Source organism: Salvelinus fontinalis, chromosome 14, assembly GCF_029448725.1.
Source record: "Salvelinus fontinalis isolate EN_2023a chromosome 14, ASM2944872v1, whole genome shotgun sequence".
NCBI classification, from domain to species: domain Eukaryota; kingdom Metazoa; phylum Chordata; class Actinopteri; order Salmoniformes; family Salmonidae; genus Salvelinus; species Salvelinus fontinalis.
Genome location: NC_074678.1, coordinates 26028764 through 26051068, shown reverse-complemented (window position 1 = coordinate 26051068; position 22305 = coordinate 26028764). Strand labels below are relative to the sequence as shown.

At 42.9% G+C, this 22305-nt stretch overlaps 1 protein-coding gene across 1 annotated transcript; it reads right to left on the bottom strand.

The window, feature by feature from the left end:
• Positions 1-5818: 5818 nt before the first annotated feature.
• LOC129869275 (uncharacterized) lies at positions 5819-9437 on the bottom strand. The gene is made up of 6 exons (XM_055943634.1): positions 9263-9437; positions 8104-8142; positions 7696-7995; positions 6791-7513; positions 6631-6672; positions 5819-6518 (listed from the first exon to the last, which is right to left on the bottom strand). The coding sequence occupies exons 1-4, from the start codon at positions 9291-9293 to the stop codon at positions 7197-7199; spliced, it is 687 nt and encodes a 228-aa protein (XP_055799609.1). The 5' UTR covers positions 9294-9437; the 3' UTR covers positions 5819-6518; positions 6631-6672; positions 6791-7196.
• Positions 9438-22305: the final 12868 nt, after the last annotated feature.

Genomic DNA, 22305 nt, shown 5'->3' with positions numbered 1-22305 from the left:
TGTGTGTAGAGGTTATGATATGGTTTCTTGGAAAGTTTTTTTCGCCTGGTCACATACAGCTGATATGTTGTGCATTGAAGTCCACAAGCGAAGATAAAAAAGAGAGAGGAGAACGCATAGATGTGAGAAGGAATACAACGTGGCTGCTATGAAAGTGAATTGTGTTTACGCCTGATTAGGGATGTATTCATTCTGCCGATTCTGTTGAAAAACATTTCTTAAACAGAAGCAAATGGAACAAAATGGGGATAAACATACTTGAACTTGTCCAAAAGAAACTCTCATTTGCAACTACTGGACTTATGATTAAACCCTAGATCTGCTAGATACAGGCAAGAGTGTGCAAGGCAGTATTGAATGTGTCACTGTCTGTCCATGTGTCAATGTCTGTCCCCTCAAATTTTTCTCTCAACCTGTGTGCACCTACTTTGTAAATTTTCATTCATAGGCTTGTTGTAGCAACCACGTGATGGGTATATGGAACATTCTAGTATCATGTAGTAGCCTAAACCTATCGCTGTTACATTGAACTAGGTGAATTGAAAATTAATGACAGTCATTCCATATGCAGTAATAGAAATAAGGCTACGCTCATAAAAAATTTAAAAATCCTTCATAAATGATACTGACCGCCACTGGATTGAAGGTGCCCTTGCCAGTTGATAATCACCCCGATAATTACCTTGAATCTGAACGTAAACTATACCAAAACTAATTTCAAACATATAACAGATGATAAATAAATGACGTAAAGTATGATGGGGAGAAAGGGGGAGAATGGGTGAGTTGATGAGCGAGTAGAAGCGAACGATGCATAATTATGTAATCACCAAATATGAATGAAGAAGGGGGGGGGGCAGTCTATTACATTAATATATACTAAATATAATCTCAAAATGATATTCACCCTATATCAGTCCACCGAATCCAAGCAGTTTTATCAGTCTACACTGGCCACTTGGAGTACACAGTGAGCGTACATAATTTACAATGGCAAGAAGACCAAGATGAATAGATGCACATGCTGCGTTAGCACCTTAGCACCTTATTGACTATGTAAATGGTTTTAGGTTGAAGTTATATAGGGCTGGGGAACTGGCCAAAGAAACTAAAATGTTCTCAACGGAAAATGAAAATGAAATATGACGGACAGGCTGAGCTGCGTGAGTTTAATCCCGGTGATCGTGTACTTGCTCTTCTGCCTCTTGTAAGTTCACCTTTTCAGGCAAAATACTGTGGTCCTTTCACTGTGTTGCGTAAAGTGTAAGATTTGAACTATCTTATTGAAACCCCTAGTCATTGGAAGTCCTCTAAATTATGCCATGTGAACCTGTTAAAATGTTATTACTCCCATGATCTAAGCAAAGTTGAAGGCACTCCAGCGGTGAGGTTAGCGTTGACTGCTACTCCAGTCACTGCATCTTGTTGCTTTAATTTGGTGGAGGGGGGGGGGGGGGAGGAGGAAGTTAGGTTTCGAATGAGGTCTTACAAGGTCGGTTGAAAAACTCCCAGACTTTGCAAAACCTTGGGGTTTTGGTAGGGCATTTAGACTCTGAGAAACGTGATGAATTGGTAGCTCTTATTAGAAACTACCCTGTTTTGTTTTCTGACATTCCATCGCAAACCCACTTAATTGAGCATGATATAGACATCGGAGATGCTAAGCCTATCAAACAGAGATTTTATCTTGTATCTGAGGAGAAGAGACTGCAATTGGAAACAGAGGTGCAGTATATGTTGGGAAGTGGTATTGCGGAGCCATGTTGTTCAAATTGGTCTTCACCCTGTCTTTTGGTCAAAAAGTCTGATTCCACTTTCAGACCTTGCACTGATTATAGAAAAGTTAACAATGTTACTAAAGCAGACCGTTACTCTCTTCCTAGGATGGAGGACTGTATTGATCAAGTTGGGTCAGCAAAGTATGTTAGCAAATTTGATCTTTTAAAGGGATATTGGCAAGTACCCCTTACTAAAAGAGCTTGTGAGATTGCTGCCTTTACTCCATCTGGTTTGTTCTCTTATAAAGTGATGCCTTTCGGCTTGCGGAATGCTCCAGCCACCTTCCAGAGGCTAATGAATCGGGTTGTCTCAGGTCTGGAAGGGTGTGCCGTGTATTTGGACGACGTGGTCGTCTACTCAGATTCCTGGGAGGAGCATGTTCGGAGAGTGCAAGCCCTGTTCGAAAGACTGGTGTGGGCCAGGTTGACTATTAATTTGGCAAAATGTTAGTTTGACAAAGCGTCAGTCACATGCCTAGGCAAGGTTGTTGGTCAGAGACTTATCTGTCCCGTGGAAGCAAAGGTTCAGGCTGTGAAGCAGTTCCCACAGCCCTCCACAAAGAAAGAACTGATGCGCTTCCTGGGAATGGCGGGGTACTACTGAGCTTTCTGTAAAAACTTTTCGGTAGTAGTGTCCCCACTGACCAATCTGTTGAAGGCCAGGGCTGAATTTATCTGGTCCACCCAGTGTCAAGAGGCATTTGATGCAGTTAAGGCTCTTTTGTGTTTGGCACCATGTGTTGGCAGCAGCAAATTTTGGGAAACCTTTCAAATTGCAGGTAGACGCCAGTCAAATCGGTGCTGGGGCTGTGCTTCTCCAGGAGAATGATGACAATGTTGAGTGTCCAGTCAGTTTCTTCTCCCGGAAATGTAATAAGTATCAGCAAAATTATTCTGTAATTGAAAAGGAGGCTTTAGGTCTCATTTGGGCTTTACAGCACTTCGTAGTCTATGTTGGTTCTGGTTTGACCCCTTTAACTGTGTTCACTGACCACAACCCACTTATTTTTCTGAGGTCCCTGCAAAATCCCAACCAGCGCCTGATGCGTTGGGCTTTGTTCTTGCAACCATTCAACCTTGATATTAGACACATTAGTGGTAAGGATAATATCATTGCTGATGCTCTGTCCCGTGCTCCTTTAACCTAGTTTGTATCTTTTCTCTGCTGACCCCTACGGGCTGTCTGCGCCTCTTTCCTCTTAAATTGCTCCCCAGGTACCAGGGCTGCCGAGTTTGAGGGGCGGACAGTCAGCTGGGGGACACGGGGCTGCTAGGAGCCGGGACTGGTATCCTTTTTTTTCTTTTTGGGGAAATTGGGATTGTTTTGAATATGTTGGAGAAATTTGGGTTGAGGGTGGGACCCTCATTTTAAGGAGGGGGGTGTCACGGCCCCTCTGCATTTGCAGGGGCGGTTCCTCCTGCAGGCAGAAGGTTGTTAGTGATTGGAGCCACCTGGGCTCAGGGTATTTAAACTGCTTCACTAATCACTTCTCTCTCTCTGCTCCTCCAGGTATGATCCTGTTTTGTTGTTCCTTTGTAGTTGTACATCGTTTTCACTCAGTCATATTCACACACACAGATTCATGCATCCCTGCACTTTACATACACCCTACATTATGATACTTCCACACCTCATTCCTTTTTCTTTGTTTAAAGTTAATCGTTTTTGTTTAGAATAAAGAACCTTTTTAATTGGCTACCTGTTGTTCGTGTCCCCTCATTTTTGTCACAGGCTATGAGCCGGCCTGTGACAGTTGTGGGTGGTTGTTTTCTGTTTTGTGTGTATACCTTAGAGAACTGTTTCGTTTCATTCTCTCTCTTTGTTGTTTTTGTCATTTCAGTGTTCAGTTTATTTTCTAACATTAAAATGAACACTTACCACGCTGCACCTTGGTCCTCTTCTCCTTCTCCCGACGACGTTCGTTACAGCATGCTAATCTTGAACGTACGAGTTTTGCTATTTTTATATTGTTACGGTACTTTTTGATACTGTTTTTATGAATCCATGTTATGTACAACGTAATGCACTGAATTTGCAATTGTATTTGAATGTGAAATGAAAATAACAATTATTTTTCCCAATAAAATAAATATCTACAGTAGCTTTGATTGGACTTACTTTCAAAGTCTTAGATAGCAGTCATCATCAAGTCGAAATCTACTGGCAAATCCTTTTTAATCCGTGTCACATGAAGAAAAATAATGAAGAGAAATTATAGATAAAACGTGTCGTTGCTCGGCAATTGTACAAAAAAATTACACAACAATGAATCGTTTGGACGGAATCAGTGGCTAACTGCAAGCATAGCAAGAACCCACTAACGTTAGTCTGCTATTCAATGGAGTGGCTGTTTTTTCCCCCGTGTACCCATCATAAATCCAGAGAATGCCAGACTTTAATGACAAAATTTGCCTACAAAGGGCTGCTGCGCCACCTTCAAAAGGTGAGTCCAAAAATGCCTTGTATGCTGCTGCATAAATTATGTAATATGCAAGGAAGAAATGTATACTGTAGCTAAGAAAGTAATACTAAGTGTATATTGTGCAGTAAGCTGTTAGTAGCGCGTGTGCCTCACCCTAATAATTCGGTCTATTTTCACCAACGTGGTATTGTAAACACATCGTTCGTGGCTGGTGTGTGCTTGTTTGGCTACTTTTTTGTACAGCTTTGACAGTGCTACTGATAGTATTTGTGGTGCTTGGCTTGCGCGTGCAAATTAAGCACACACAACATTCTATAAAATAATTGTGTTATTTAACGCACCATATAGTGTTATATGATGTGTATCTTTTTTGACACTCAAAGACCCAAACGTCGTTCAATGTGGTCTATTTTCACCTCTTAGTGTTCTAACTTGGTGGTGCACAAATAGCCTAAAACCTGTTTTAGAGAAATGTAATTGAATATTGTAAGAGCTTTCATTGTCTGTTTATATGCCCCATTTATTTATCCTACGGTTCTAACTTGTACAAGGAGTAACGTTACACTGTAAGAACAGCCCATGTTCTGAATTCTGTCGCTGTACATTTCAAAAGTGTTGAACAAATAGTTATATTGACTATGTCCGTCGTAGCTTGCTCATTAATGTCTTAATTGAAATTAATTATTAACTTGAAAATGTATTAATAAACCAATTAGGCACATTTGGCCAGTCTTGATACAACATTTTGAACAGATATACAATGGTTCATTGGATCAGTTTAAAACATTGCACATACACTGCTCCCATCTAGTGGCCAAAATCTAAATTGCACCTGGGTTGGAATAATACATTATGGACTTTCTCTTGCATTTCAAAGATTATGGTACAAAAAGAAAATCCACCGTTTTGTTTCTTTGGATGATCTTTTACCCGATCTAATGTGTTATATTCTCCTACATTAATTTCACATTCTCCTACATTAATTTCACATTTCCACAAACTTCAAAGTGTTTCCTTTCAAATGGTATCAAGAATTTGCATATCCTTGCTTAAGCTACAGGCAGGCCTGAGCTACATGCAGTTAGATTTGGGTATGTCATTTTAGGCGAAAATTGGAAAAAAAGGGTCGCATCCCTTTAAACAAGCAAAACTGTGGTTGTGTAAATTCTTATATTTACTATTTGAGAGATTTAACTCTCAAGTCAATGCTTTTGGATAATAAATACCAATTAAACAATAGGACAATAATGTGAGTAAAATACATTTGAAAGTATTGTAAAACTCACCAGCTGTTGCAATCACTCTTCTGTTTTAACAGTAGTGACCGTGGTGTCCTAGAGCTGTGCAGATATCGGTGAAAATGAATTTTCTCCCAGTAAGCCTCAAATTTCACATTAAATAGAAAATATGTTTTTGTCTGCAGTAAGATTACTATTTCACACCTGTTTCTATTTTCAAATGGGATTCAAGGGATTTACTGTACAGAAACGGCATTACTGATACTCATCAGTAGTTCACCAACAGGTAACATGAAGGTGGAGTGACTTTAATGATACAGATGGAAAAATTGTGCTTGTACACAATAGTTTTTTAACTCATACTGTACATCCTCTTTATTGCTTAATTTGACCAGATAAAAGAAAAACTCTTGTGAGAAACAGAAACAGTGAGAAACAGATACAAAGGATAATTAATGTTTGTACCAGAGGAGGCTTGTGGGAGGAGCTATAGGAGGATAGGCTCATTGTAATGGCTGGAATGGAATAAATGGAACAGTATCAAACACATAAAACACATGGAAACCACGTGTGACTCCGTTCCATTTATTCCACTTATGCCATTACAATGAGCCTGTCCTCCTATAGCTTCTCCCACCAGCCTCCTCTGGTATGTTCTGTATAGTGTAAAGCACACTAGTCTCTGGTTTGAGTGCTAGAGTTTAGCTGGCAGTGGCAGGGTACTGCTGCTTGTCCAACAGGTTGGCCATCTCCATCCAGCCCAGATCCCACTGTACCTCTGTCACATCCTGCTTGGTCTGGGGTGCCTCTCCTGGGGGTGGCCCTTCTTTGGAGGAGAAACAGCTGCGGGTACACCACATACAAGACCTTGAATCCAATATCAGACTGGTTAGTGACGCATACAGAGTTTACTGCTTACTACAGAGTGTTTTTATGTCCATTGAATGTGATTAGTAAACAGAGATATTTGTTGAAGGTAATAACTACTAACCTGTAGTGACGAACCAGTAACATAACAACAGGAATAAGCAACAGGATAACCACAATGCAACAGAACAGCAACACCCATATCCAGGTACCTGAATGGGGAAAACATGAAACCATATAGTCGAGTGTGCACGCACACGTGCGTGTGTGTGTTGGAGGAGGGGGGTTGAGTTGATTGAAGGGTTTTATGTGTAGACACTGTACCTTCAGAGGACAATGTGTTTCTCTCTTCTGAGGTGGAGTTCCCTAAAATAAAGGCATAAAAAATCAATGCAACGTAAAATGAAGTTAATCTGTATTTCAAGCAGTATTGGGAGGCAGTAAAATATTTGGGCCGCAGTTGTGCCCAACCGTTTGGTCTTACTTCTCACAGACAGCCAACTCTCTGGGCTCTCCAACTTCTCCTCAGGTTCAGCACACTTGTAGAAGCCCTCGTCTGCACCGTTCACATTGTCAATGGTCATCTCTGTGACGTTCAGAGAAACAACCTCTACTCCGTCTTTGTAGAAGGTGGTCTGGTTAGGTTTGTGGAACCAGTACCGGCAATGCAGAGTCACCTGATCTCCCTCTGTGACAGGGTGAGCAGGGCCAACAATGATCATGGAACCATCTGTGAGACACAAAAGAAGACACTAGACCATAGGCATAGGCATAGACCATTACATATAGTGCATCTTACTTTCTTTCTTATGCATAATCTCGATTTCCACAGGCACATGGCATTATTTCCCCCCAACCACATGATCACAATGCTGCTTATGTATCAGACATCAGTGATACAGATATGGCTCACAGCTCACTGTGATGTTGACCGTGTTGCTGCGCCATTTGCTGCCCTCACACCAGTACAACCCACTGTATAGAGAGGAGAGGCTGCATGCTCCAGGAACCTCCTTCCTGACAGTGCCCTTTAGTGTCTGACACCCAGACCTAACTCCAAAGTCAGTGAGCTGCCACAATGTCCAGTCTGTGGAGTTACTCTCTGTGGAGTTGCTCTCAGACACAGCAGGGCACTGGAGAGAGAAGCGCTCCCCTTGGAAGTGCTGTCGGCTGTTGGGGATCACTGCCAAAGAGGGTGGGGTCAGCTCTGCAAGAGAGATGGGTACAATAAGTGGTGGTGACATTTTCAGGATTACTCACTCTACTAATGCCATAACAGCAAATGGCTACTCATCCTTGATGAGGTTATGTGTGCATTGATACCAATAGCAGTATGCATATTGCATCCAACCAATCAGTGAACAGTGATTAGACTGAAGGTTGTCTCACCTGACACAGTCAAGTGGGCGGGGTCACTGAGTAAGGGTGTGGTTGAGCCATTCCGCTCAGCCTGGCACCAGTAGCTACCACCGTCAGCCTTGGCAACCCCAGTGATGGAGTAACTGTCACCACTGATCATGTGTCTAGCGTTTGGGGTCACAAGTTTGTGAGATGTGTGTCTGAACCAGTGATAGGTCCAAGAATAGTTAGCACCTGCTTCCACACTGCATCTCAGGGCCACAGATTCCCTTAAGTAGATGGTTGATCCTGGGGGCCAAACAGACAGAACCGCTCTGATATTGGGAGACCCTAGAGAAAGAAGGAAGCTCATTATTTCTGGACATTTCTGTAGGTGTATATGAGTGTGTGTATATGAGTATGTGTATATGAGTATGTGTGTGTGTGTGTGTGTTTTACCTTTAGAGTCTGTAGTCTGGATCATCAATGCTGTTAGACCTGATGAAGAAAAAAAAGGATCATTGATCAATGTGATCAGAAGTTAACTCTGTTTACTATTCAGGAGTAGGACATAGAGCAGTAACAACATTACTGTATATACACTCAGTGGGCAGAGGAATGGGAAACAGTCTCTAATGAGTCTGTAGATGGATATCATCCCCATGGGGGTAGGAGGAATGTACACGCATGTCCTTTCCTGCCATTTCTGATCCTTTCCTTCACAACAAGACTCCACACAACCTACGATCATGCTTATGATTGTAGGTTATGAGCTTATGGCAAGAAAAATACAAGAGTAGATAGCACTCAAATAAACCCACCTAAACATGTTCTCTTAAGAGTGACATTTTACCCCATTCTCACATTCAACTAATAGGCTACACTAAACATATTTAAAAAGTGTAGCCTATGCAGAGTGCACTGCAGTTAATCAAAATTCAGACCGGGTTATATCATCATGCACAGTATCAATGACAATAATTGACCATTGACATGTACAGGGGTGGAAAAAGTATCTAATTGTGATACTTGAGTAAAAGTATAGATACCTTAATAGAAAGTTACTCAAGTAAAAGTCACCCAGTAAAATACGACTTGAGTAAAAGTCTAGAAGTATTTGGTTCTAAATATACTTAAGTATCAAAAGTAAAAGCATAAATAATTTCAAATTCCCTATATTAAGCAAAGCGGACGACACCATTTTCTTGTTTAAGACATTTACGTATAGCCAGGGGCAGACTCCAACACTCAGACATAATTTACAAATGATGCATTTGTGTTTAGTTAGTTCGCCAGATCAGAAGCAATAGGGATTGGGGACCACGTGTTCTCTTGATAAGTGCATGAATTGGACCATTTTCCAGTCCTGCTAAGCATTCAAAATACTTTTGGGTGTCAGGGAAAATGTCAAAAGTACATTATTTTCTTTAGGAATGTAGTGAAGTAAAAGTAAAAGTTGTCAAAAAAATAAATAGTAAAGTACATATACCCCAAAAAACAACTTAAGTAGTACTTTAAAGTATTTTTACTTAAGTACTTTACACCACTGGAAATGTATATGAACAATTAAGACAATTCTAATTAGTCAATGAGGAAATTGATATGTATAGGAGCTCACCCAGTATGATATAGACGGAGAGGGAGTTCATTCTATCTGGAGTGGAATTACTCTGGTACACAATTAAAACCCTATCAAATCTCTTTCTGACTCTATCAAACAGACAGACAAATACAAGTATCAGAGAGATATCTTACTAACTCACTATTACACCTGCCATATCAGAATTGTCCAAGGGTTGCAGTCTTCAAATGGGGGAAAAAAGGTCACTCATTTGGAGGTAAAATCTAAATGGGGATTTAGGGTGGGACAGTAAAAATCTAGAAAGACAGAAAACAGGGGATGAGGAGGAGCTATTGGACTTCCCATCATAATAATCGCCCAGCCCCCTTTAGAGATGGCCATCTTGCCGGGGACTAGGGGGCAAACATTTCCTCCACTTCCGCCTGTGCCATGGCAATACAGTCGCAACTACTACTAACAATGAGGCACATACAGTTGAAGTCGGAAGTTTACATACACCTTAGCTAAATACATTTAAACTCAGTTTTTCACAATTCCTGACATTTAATCCTAGTAAACATTCCCTGTTTAGGTCAGTTAGGATCACCACTTTATTTTAAGAATGTGAAATGTCAGAAAAATAGCAGAGAGAATGATTTATTTCAGCTTTTATTTCTTTCATCACATTCCCAGTGGGTCAGAAGTTTACATACACTCAATTAGCATTTGGTAGCATTGCCTTTAAATTGTTTAACTTGGGTCAAACGTTTCAGGTAGCCCTCCACAAGCTTCCCATAACAAGTTGGGTGAATTTTGGCCCATTCCTCCTGACAGAGCTGGTGTAACTGAGTCAGGTTTGTAGGCCTCCTTGCTCCCACACGCTTTTTCAGTTCTGCCCACAAATTTTCTATGGGATTGAGGTCAGGGCTTTGTGATGGCCACTCCAATACCTTGACTTTGTTGTCCTTTTTGCCACAACTTTGGAAGTATGCTTGGGGTCATAGTCCATTTGGAAGACCCATTTGCGACCAAGCTTTAACTTCCTGACTGATGTCTTGAGATGTTGCTTCAATATATCTACATCATTTTCCCTACTCATGATGCCATTTATTTTGTGAAGTGCACCAATCCCTCCTGCAGCAAAGCACCCCCACAACATGATGCTGCCACCCCTGTGCTTCACGGTTGGGATGGTGTTCTTCGGCTTGCAAGCCTCCCCCTTTTTCCTCCAAACATAACGATGGCGATTATGGCCAAGCAGTTCTATTTTTGTTTCATTATACCAGAGGACATTTCTCCAAATAGTACGATATTGTCCCCATGTGCAGTTGCAAACCGTAGTCTGTCTTTTTTATGGTGATTTTGGAGCATTGGCTTCTTCCTTGCTGAGTGGCCTTTCAGGTTATGTCGACATAGGACTTGTTTTACTGTGGATACAGATGCTTTTGTACCTGTTACCTCCAGCATCTTCACAAGGTCCTTTGCTGTTGTTCTGGGATTGATTTACACTTTTCGCACCATTGTACGTTCCTCTCTATGAGACAGAACGCGTCTCCTTCCTGAGTGGTATGACGGCTACGTGGTCCCACGGTGTTTATACTTGCGTACTATTGTTTGTACAGATGAACGTGGTACCTTCAAGCATTTGGAAATTTCTCCCAAGGATGAACCAGACTTGTGGAGGTCTACAATATTATTTCTGAGGTCTTGGCTGATTTCTTTTGATTTTCCCATGATGTCAAGCAAAGAGGCACTGAGTTTGAAGGTAGGCCTTGAAATACATCCACAGGTGCACCTCCAATTGACTCAAATGATGTCAATTAGCCTATCAGAAGCTTCTAAAGCCATTAAATCATTTTCTGTAATGAACAGCGCAAACTCAGTATATATCACAACATTGAAGTGTTAGAGGCCTCCAGTTTTTTAAATGGACTGGATCTTTATACTTACCACCTGGGTCCTGTTTCAGTAGTAATAAAATCAGACCTTCTTGTTGAGTAACTGAAAGGCTACAATTTTTATAGTAGTAATTAAAACATGGTAATAATGGATCTTTGAGTACATAAGAAAAGGTCTGATATACCTCTGCTGGTATACAATCAAGCCCTGGTGTTTTTTCCAAACTGCACCTGTTAAGAAACTGACTGTTAGAACTGTTAAGGCTCCATGAATTGATGAGGAATTGAAAAACTGTATGGTTGTGCATCTGACTGTCTGACTTACTGCAAATTGTGAAATGACGTCTAAATAACTAAACTCAACAAAAGAAGAAGAAAGAAGACAAGATCAACGATATAAACAATAATGGAAAAATAGTACTTCTAATGAAATTATGGCCTGAAAAAAAATCGAATCAGATGGCACAGTCATCACAAAACCATTTGATGTTGCCAATTATTTTAATGATTTCTTCATTGGCAAAGTGGGGCATCATATTCATGCATAAAAAAACAAATGAAAGATATAAAAGCATTATAAATCAGAATTTTGTCAAGTTAGTGCAGGAGAGGTGGAAAAAGTATTGTTATCGATCACTAATGACAAACCTCCTGGCTTTTACAACTTACAGTGCCTTCAGAAAGTATTCATACTCCTTGACTTATTCCACATTTTGTTGTGTTACAACCCCAATTCAAAATTAAAAAAAATCTCTCACCCATCTAAACACAACAACTCATAATGACAAAGTGAAAACATGTTTTTATAAATTTTTGCAAATGTATTGAAAATGAAATCCAGAAATATCTCATTTACATAAGTATTCACACCCCTGAGTCGATAATTTGTACCTATGTGTAACGGCAGATTTCCTCCTCTTCGTCTGAAGAGGAGGTGTAGCAGGGATCGGACCAAGACGCAGTGTAGTTAGTGTTCATCATGACTTTAATTAAGACAATTGTCACGTTCCTGACCTGTTTTCTGTTGTTTTTGTATGTGTTTAGTTGGTCAGGGCGTGAGTTGGGGTGGGCATTCTATGTTATGTGTTTCTATGTTGGGTTAAATGTGTTGCCTGATATGGTTCTCAATTAGAGGCAGGTGTTTGACGTTTCCTCTGATTGAGAACCATATTAAGGTAGGCTGTTCTCACTGTTTGTTTGTGGGTGATTGTTCCTGTGTCTGTGTCTGTTGCACCACACGGGACTGTTTCGTTTGTGTTCGTGTATGTGTTCGTTCCTGTTCGTGCGTTATGTTATCTCGTTCAGGTTTGTTCACATCGTTTCTTGTTTTGTAGCTTATTCAAGTGTATTTCGTGTCAGTGTTCGTCTTGTCAATTTAATTAAATCATTATGGCTACATACCTCGCTGCATGTTGGTCCGATCCTTGCTCCTCCTCGTCTGAGGAGGAGAACGACTTAGACAAACGTTACAACAATAAACGTGAACACTACAAAAATACGAAAACAACAAATGTGAAAAACCGAAACAGTCCTATCTGGTGCATAGACACAAAGACAGAAGACAACCACCCACAAAAACCCAACACAAAAAAGACTTCCTAAATATGGTTCCCAATCAGAGACAATGACTAATACCTGCCTCTTATTGAGAACCATATCAGGCCAAACATAGAAACGGGAAAACAAGACACACAACATGGAATGCCCACTCAGCTCACGTCCTGACCAACACTAAAACAAGGAAAACACAAAAGAACTATGGTCAGAACGTGACACTATGGCAGCGATTACTACTGTAAGTCTTCCTGGGTAAGTCTCTCTTTCCACACCTGGATTGTGCAACATTTGCCCGTTGTTCTTTTCAGAATTTTTCCAGCTCTGTCAAATTGGTTGTTAATCATTGCTAGACAACCATTTTCAGATTTTCAATTAGATTTAGAGTACCAGTCAAAACTTTAGACACACCTACTCATTCCAGGGTTTTTCTTTATTTTTACTATTTTCTACATTGTAGAATAATTGTGAAGACATCAAAACTATGAAATAACACATATCATATACTGTAGTAACTAAAAAAGTGTTAAAACACATCAAAATATAGATTCTTCAAAGTAGCCACCCTTGGCCTTGATGACAGCAATTTTGTATCACATATATTACACATATGTGAGAGTGCCTCAAAAATAGGGTCCCAGAAGCCACTCAAAGATTGGCATGACCAAAACATGTGTGTCACAGTCGCTGGACTCTGGTGGCATTGCACACTTGGGGTCAACATTTGGATATATTTTTGCCAATATGTCATTTGAGTAATGCATACGATGCAAAATTATTTTAACCTCTTTGGGCTCAAGGGGCAGTATTGAGTAGCCAGTTAAAAGGTGCCCATTTCAAAAAGGCCTCGTACTTAATTCTTGCTCGTACAATATTCATATTATTATTACTATTGGATAGAAAACACTCTAGTTTCTAAAACCGTTTGAATTATATCTGTGGGTGAAACAGAACTGGACTTAGAGCAATTTTCCTATGTGCATGTCAGAATGCAGAACTTTGCTGGCTGTTCTGAGACCTGTGTATTAATTTGCCTGTCCTCTATTGGTTGAGATGCACTGCATACGCCTTCCACTGGGTGTCAGCGAATAGGGAGAGTTGAAATGGAGTTTCTACGTAGGTCCCAAAGGTTATAAATTGCTTGGAACCGAAGTGTCCCATCTTTCCACTCTTCGCTCTGACGCAGGGAGGGTCTTGGCATGTCATTTTAGAAGCTCCCGTATTAGCTCCTAGATATATCCGGCTCTGTTTTTATTCGATATAGGTGTTGAAGACATCGTAATGTTGTTATTTTAAACCGAATTATATCAGTTTATGTCAGTATATTGCGATTTTTGGGTATTTATTTTCGTGACGTTTTAGGAAGTTGGGTATCTCTGGCCCACATGGCTATTGTTTACTGCTAATTGCAACGTTGAAGACGACGTTCTCCAACCTAGCAACGATTCTTTTGGACAAAGGACACATTTCCCAAGATTCTGATGGGAGTTCATCGAAAAGTAAGAACTATTTATGCTGATAATTCATTGTTCTGTTGAAAAATGTCAAATGCATAAGACGCCATTTCCTGCAGTGTAGCCTTGCGTTATCGCAGCCTGTATTGCGCAGTAAGGTTCATTTTAAAAATGTAATTCAGCGATTGCATTAAGAACTAATTTGTCTTTCAATTGCTGTCCAACCTGTATTTTTTTAGTCAAGTTTATGAATAGTTTGATAAGAAAAGGTGCCTTTACAAGATGGCGCCGGACAGATTGCTTGACGTTATGGACACTATTCTCATTGTATAAGCACGATTTGTGCCGCTAAATATGCACATTTTCGAACAAACTCTATATGCATTGTGTAATATGATGTTACAGGACTGTCATCTGAAGAATTCTGAGAAGGTTAGTGAAACAATTAATATATTTTGGTGGTTTATACGTTATAGCTATTTTTGCCTTGAATCAATGCTGTTGTTATGTTTGCTATTGTGCTAAGCTAATATAACGCTATATTGTGTTTTCGCTGTAAAACACTTAAAAAATCTGAAATATTGGCTGGATTCACAAGATCTTTGTCTTTCATTTGCTGTACACTATGTATTTTTCAGAAATGTTTTATGATGAGTATTTAGTTGTACATTTATGACAACAGCCACTTCAAGTGCAGGGCGCGAAATTCAAAATATATATTTTTTTAATATTTAACTTTTACACATTAACAAGTCCAAGACACCAGATGAAAGGTACACATCTCGTGAATCCAGCCAACATGTCCGATTTTTAAAATGTTTTACAGGGAAGAGAAAAAAATTGTAAATCTATTAGCTAACCACGTTAGCAAAAGACTCCACTTTTATTACTCCATCAGTTTTTGACTCCATCAGTAGCTATCACAAATTCGGCCAAATAAAGATATAAATAGCCACTAACCAAGAAACAACCTCATCAGATGACAGTCTGTGTCACGATCGTGTGGAGGATTGACGGACCAAAACGCAGCATTTGGAAAATAAGCCATCTTCCTTTTATTAAGAAGAAGGAAAAACGAAACAAAAACACTTACAAACTAACAAAACAATAAACGATCGTGAAGCTAATAAACGTAGTGCACATACACAGGCTATAAACGTTCAGACATAGACAATTACCTACATCAAACGAAAGCCTATGGCTACCTTAAATATGGCTCCCAATCAGAGACAACAGAAATCAGCTGTCTCTAATTGGGAACCCATTCAGGCAACCATAGACTTTCCCAGACAACTACACCCAACATAGACACAGCTAGACACATACACTCAACACAAACCCATACACTACACCCAACACCCCCTTTACCATATAACCACCCAAAACCTACAAAACACAAACATTCCCCATGTCACACCCTGACCTAACTAAAATAATAAGGAAAACAAAGAATACTAAGGCCAGGGCGTGACATAACCCCCCCCTTAAGGTGCGAACTCCGGGCGCACCAGCACACATTCTAGGGGAGGGTCTGGGTGGGCTTCCTTCCACGGTGGCGGCTCCGGCACTGGTCGTGGTCCCCACCCCACCACAGTCACTAACCGCCTCCGTAGCTTCCTCCAAATGGCCCCGCTCCACATTAACCCTACTGAATTAAGGGGCAGCTCCGGACTAAGGGGCAGCTCCGGACTAAGGGGCAGCTCTGGACTAAGGGGCAGTACCAGGATAAGGGGCAGTACCAGGATAAGGGGCAGTACCAGGATAAGGGGCAGTACCAGGATAAGGGGCAGTACCAGGATAAGGGGCAGCACCAGGATAAGGGGCAGCACCAGGATAAAGGGCAGCACCAGGATAAGGGGCAGCTCCGGACTGAGGGACTGCAGCTCCGGACTGAGGGACTGCAGCTCCGGACTGAGGGACTGCAGCTCCGGACTGAGGGACTGCAGCTCCGGACTGAGGGACTGCAGCTCCGGACTGAGGGACTGCAGCTCCGGACTGAGGGACTGCAGCTCCGGACTGAGGGACGGCAGCTCCGGACTGAGGGACGGCAGCTCCGGACTGAGGGACGGCCCATGGCTGGCTGACGGATCTGGCTGCTCATGGCTGGCTGACGGATCTGGCTGCTCATGGCTGGCTGACGGATCTGGCTGCTCATGGCTGGCTGACGGATCTGGCTGCTCATGGCTGGCTGACGGATCTGGCTGCTCATGGCTGGCTGACGGATCTGGCTGCTCATGGCTGGCTGACGGGTCTGGCTGCTCATGGCTGGCTGACGGGTCTGGCTGCTCATGGCTGGCTGACGGATCTGGCTGCTCATGGCTGGCTGACGGATCTGGCTGCTCATGGCTGGCTGACGGATCTGGCTGCTCATGGCTGGCTGACGGATCTGGCTGCTCATGTCTGGCTGACGGATCTGGCTGCTCATGTCTGGCTGACGGATCTGGCTGCTCATGTCTGGTTGGCGGCTCTGGCAGATCCTGTCTGGTTGGCGGCTCTGGCAGATCCTGTCTGGTTGGCGGCTCTGGCAGATCCTGTCTGGTTGGCGGCTCTGGCAGATCCTGTCTGGTTGGCGGCTCTGGCAGATCCTGTCTGGTTGGCGGCTCTGGCAGATCCTGTCTGACGAACGGCTCTGACGGCTCGGGACAGACGGGCGGCTCTGACGGCTCGGGACAGACGGGCGGCTCTACTGGCTCGGGGCAGACGGATGGCTCAGATGGCGCTGGGTAGACGGATGGCTCAGATGGCGCTGGGTAGACGGATGGCTCAGATGGCGCTGGGTAGACGGATGGCTCAGATGGCGCTTGGCAGACGGGCAGTTCAGGCATCGCTGTGCAGACGGCAGACTCTGGCCGGCTGAGGCGCACTGTAGGCCTGGTGCGTGGTGCCGGAACTGGTGGTACCGGGCTGGGGACACGCATCTCAGGGCTAGTGCGGGGAGAAGGAACAGGGCATACTGGACCCTGGGAGCGCACATTAGGCCTAGTGGGTGGTGCCGGAACTGGTGGTACCGGACTGGGGACACGCATCTCAGGGCTAGTGCGGGGAGCAGCAACAGGACGCACAGGACTCTGGGGACACACAGGAGGCTTGGTGCGTGGTTTAGGCACTGGTGGTAAAGGGCTGGAGACACGCACCATAGGGCTAGTGCGTGGAGGAGGCACTGGTGGTACTGGGCTGGGGACTGTCACAGGAGAGTTAGTACTTGAGGCTAATACAGGAGGTGCAGGACTAGGGAGGCGTACAGGAGGCCTGGTTCGTGGGACTGTCATTCCCAGACGGTTAGCACGCACATCAGGACGAGCATGGAGAGCTGACTCAGGTAACATCACATCCCACACACGCTCTGTCGGGTGGATCTTGTGCCTCACGCACCAACACAGCAGCTCCCTCATTTCACTCTCTTCCAACCTCCCCAATAAATCCTTAACAGTCTCTGTATAATTCCCATTGCTCACCTCCAACATCAGCCTGACTGGCTCAGGTTCCCTCTTAGAGTCCTCATGGGTAGCACGGGAAGTTGACGCAGATCCCCCATCTGGACTCGCCACACTCCCCATGAGCCCCTCCCCAAGAAATTTTTGGGTATTACTCACGGGTCTCCAGCCTTGCTTCCGTGCTGCCTCCTCATATCGCCTCCTCTCGGCTTTCGCTGCCTCCAGCTCTTCACGAGGGAGGCGATATTCTCCCGGTTGTGCCCAAGGCCCCTTACCATCCAGTATCTCCTCCCATGTCCAAGAATCCTGTGTAGGTGGGTCCTGTTGCCGCTTTACATGCCGCTTGGTCCTGTATTGGTGGGTAATTCCGTCACGATCGTGTGGAGGATTGACGGACCAAAACGCAGCATTTGGAAAATAAGCCATCTTCCTTTTATTAAGAAGAAGGAAAAACGAAACAAAAACACTTACAAACTAACAAAACAATAAACGATTGTGAAGCTAATAAACGTAGTGCACATACACAGGCTACAAACGTTCAGACATAGACAATTACCCACATCAAACAAAAGCCTATGGCTACCTTAAATATGGCTCCCAATCAGAGACAACAGAAATCAGCTGTCTCTAATTGGGAACCCATTCAGGCAACCATAGACTTTCCCAGACAACTACACCCAACATAGACACAGCTAGACACATACACTCAACACAAACCCATACACTACACCCAACACCCCCTTTACCATATAACCACCCAAAACCTACAAAACACAAACATTCCCCATGTCACACCCTGACCTAACTAAAATAATAAAGGAAACAAAGAATACTAAGGCCAGGGCGTGACAGTCTGATAACATATTTATTGTATAGCATATGTTTTGTTAGAAAAATGTGCATATTTCAGGTATAAATCATAGTTTACATTGCAGCTACAGTCAGAAATTGCACCGAAAGCAGACAGAAAAATTACAGACACCAACGCCAAATAACTAAATACTCATCATAAAACATTTCTGAAAAATACATAGTGTACAGCAATTGAAAGACAGGCATCTTGTGATTCCAGACAATATTTCCGATTTATTTATTTTTTATTTCACCTTTATTTAACCAGGTAGGCAAATTGAGAACACGTTCTCATTTACAATTGCGACCTGGCCAAGATAAAGCAAAGCAGTTCGACACATACAACAACACATAGTTACACATGGAGTAGAACAAACATACAGTCAATAATACAGTGAAAAATAAGTCTATATACAATGTGAGCAAGTGAGGTGAGATAAGGGAGGTGAAGGCAAATAAAATATATTAATAAATAAAAATATAAAAAAGGCCATGGTGGCGAAGTAAATACAATATAGCAAGTAAAAAAACACTGGAATGGTTGGTTTGCAGTGGAAGAAGGTGCAAAGTAGAGATAGAAATAATGGGGTGCAAAGGAGCAAAATAAATAAATACAGTAGGTAAAGAGGTAGTTGTTTGGGCTAAATTATAGATGGGCTATGTACAGGTGCAGTAATCTATGAGCTGCTCTGACAGCTGGTGCTTAAAGCTAGTGAGGGAGATAAGTGTTTCCAGTTTCAGAGATTTTTGTAGTTCGTTCCAGTCATTGGCAGCAGAGAACTGGAAGGAGAGGCGGCCAAAGGAAGAATTGGTTTTGGGGGTGACCAGAGAGATATACCTGCTGGAGCGCGTGCTACGGGTGGGCGTTGCTATGGTGACCAGCGAGCTGAGATAAGGGGGGACTTTACCTAGCAGGGTCTTGTAGATGACCTGGAGCCAGTGGGTTTGGCGACGAGTGTGAAGCGAGGGCCAGCCAACGAGAGCGTACAGGTCGCAGTGGTGGGTAGTATATGGGGCTTTGGTGACAAAACGGATGGCACTGTGATAGACTGCATCCAATTTATTGAGTAGGGTTTTGGAGGCTATTTTGTAAATGACATCACCGAAGTCGAGGATTGGTAGGATGGTCAGTTTTACAAGGGTATGTTTGGCAGCATGAATGAAGGATGCTTTGTTGCGGAATAGGAAGCCGATTCTAGATTTAACTTTTGATTGGAGATGCTTGATGTGAGTCTGGAAGGAGAGTTTACAGTCTAACCAGACACCTAGGTATTTGTAGTTGTCCACATATTCTAAGTCAGAGCTGTCCAGAGTAGTGATGTTGGACAGGCGGGCAGGTGCAGGCAGCGATCGGTTGAAGAGCATGCATTTAGTTTTACTTGTATTTAAGAGCAATTGGAGGCCACGGAAGGAGAGTTGTATGGCATTGAAGCTCGCCTGGAGGGTTGTTAACACAGTGTCAAAAGAAGGGCCAGAAGTATACAGAATAGTGTCGTCTGCGTAGAGGTGGATCAGAGACTCACCAGCAGCAAGAGCAACATCATTGATGTATACAGAGAAGAGAGTCGGTCCAAGAATTGAACCCTGTGGCACCCCCATAGAGACTGCCAGAGGTCCGGACAACAGACCCTCCGATTTGACACACTGAACTCGATCAGAGAAGTAGTTGGTGAACCAGGCGAGGCAATCATTAGAGAAACCAAGGCTGTCGAGTCTGCCGATGAGGATGTGGTGATTGACAGAGTCAAAAGCCTTGGCCAGGTCAATGAATATGGCTGCACAGTACTGTTTCCTATCGATAGCGGTTAAGATATCGTTTATGACCTTGAGCGTGGCTGAGGTGCACCCATGACCAGCTCTGAAACCAGATTGCATAGCGGAGAAGGTATGGTGGGATTCGAGATGGTCGGTAATCTGTTTGTTGACTTGGCTTTCGAAGACCTTAGAAAGGCAGGGTAGGATAGATATAGGTCTGTAGCTGTTTGGGTCAAGAGTGTCCCCCCCTTTGAAGAGGGGGATAACCGCAGCTGCTTTCCAATCTTTGGGAATCTCAGACGACACGAAAGAGAGGTTGAAAAGGCTGGTAATAGGGGTGGCAAAAATTTCAGCAGATAGTTTTAGAAAGAAAGGGTCCAGATTATCTAGCCCGGCTGATTTGTAAGGGTCCAGATTTTGCAGCTCATTAAGAACATCAGCTGACTGTATTTGGGAGAAAGAGAAATGGGGAAGGCGTGGGCGAGTAGCAGAGGGGAGGCCAGTGCTGTTGACCGGGGTAGGGGTAGCCAGGTGGAAAGCATGGCCAGCCGTAGAAAAATGCTTGTTGAAATTCTCAATTATAGTGGATTTGTCGGTGGTGACAGTGTTTCCTATCTTCAGTGCAGTTGGAAGCTGGGTGGAGGTGTTCTTATTCTCCATGGACTTTACAGTGTCCCAGAACTTTTTTGAATTTGTGTTGCAGGAAGCAAATTTCTGCTTGAAAAAGCTAGCCTTGGCTTTTCTAACTGCCTGTGTATACTGGTTTCTAGCTTCCCTGAAAAGTTGCATATCACGGGGGCTGTTCGATGCTAATGCAGAACGCCATAGGATGTTTTTCTGTTGGTTAAGGGCAGTCAGGTCAGGAGAGAACCAAGGGCTATATCTGTTCCTGGTTCTAAATTTCTTGAATGGGGCATGCTTATTCAAGATGGTGAGGAAGGCATTTTTAAAAATATTATCAAGTGTTTTACAGCGAAAACACAATATAGCGTTATATTAGCGTAGCCACAATAGCCAGAAACACTTGGGCGCCGACGACCAGTTCACATGCACGACAGATATTAGAAATAGCTTCATAAAATGTTTCTTACTTTTGGTGATCTTCCGTCAGAATGTTGGACAAGGTGTCCTTTGTCCAGAACAGTCGTTGTTTGGATCTGGAACGGCAAATTTCCCTCTTGATTTAGCATGGGCACTTGCCAAGTGGCACGGATCTCTCCAACGTCAACAAAGTCAGAGAACGGAACACGGCAAAACTCCCGAAAAAATTTCAATAATCTGATTAAACTATATTGAAAAAACATAACTTTACGATGATATGGTCACATGTATCAAATAAAATCTAAACCGGAGATGTTAGTCGTCCATAACGACAGCTAAACAGAAGGCAAATCCATGTCCTCTTTCGCGCGCTCCAGAAACAGGAAATGGACGGTCACTTCATACAAAGAGCTTTAATTCCACCTCAGACCAAGAGAGACACGAAATTTCTTCTCTCACCGCCTCTTGACAACCAGGGGAAGGTGTATGAAGTGTACGTAGACTCTTACGTTCATTGCCCATGTATAGGCATGAAGTTGAACAGAGCATCGATTTCTGACATTCCACTTCCTGGTCAGGAAATGTGCTGCAGAAGGAGTTCTGTTTCACTCAGAGAAATAATTCAAACGGTTTTAGAAACTAGAGAGTGTTTTCTATCCAATAGTAATAATAATATGCATATTGTACGAGCATGAATTGAGTACGAGGCCGTTTGAAATGGGCACGATTTAACTGGCTACTCAATACTGCCCCTTGCAGCCATAAGAAGTTAAACAAAGCCTTAAATGATATCCAATACCTTCTGCTAACTGATTAATGGGGAGGAGCACACTTTTTGTTAGGTTTAACTTATATGCAGAGAATGTCCCAAAACCTTGTAGCATGTCCAAGAGATAGGGTATAGTCTCCACAGGGTTAGAGATGTTTAAAAGAAGATTGTCTGCATATAAAGACACCTTGTGAGTTATTTCGCCCCTTAGTGTTCCCTTAATCCTCTCCTCCACCCCCAGGGTGATAGCAAGAATCTCAATAGCCAAATCAAATAGAAAAGGGGATAAACAGCAACCCTGCCTGGCCCCCCTGTGGAGAGGGAAGTAGCAGGAAGTAACATT

What these genes read in the sequence shown, in the direction of transcription:
- LOC129869275 (XM_055943634.1), bottom strand. Translation starts at nt 9,293, where the DNA reads ATGAACTCCCTCTCCGTCTATATCATACTGG. An exon ending in CTCCGTCTATATCATACTGG is followed by an intron (nt 8,143 to 9,262) that starts GTGAGCTCCTAT and finishes TTTCTTCATCAG; the next exon opens with GTCTAACAGCATTGATGATC. An exon ending in CCAGACTACAGACTCTAAAG is followed by an intron (nt 7,996 to 8,103) that starts GTAAAACACACA and finishes TTCTTTCTCTAG; the next exon opens with GGTCTCCCAATATCAGAGCG.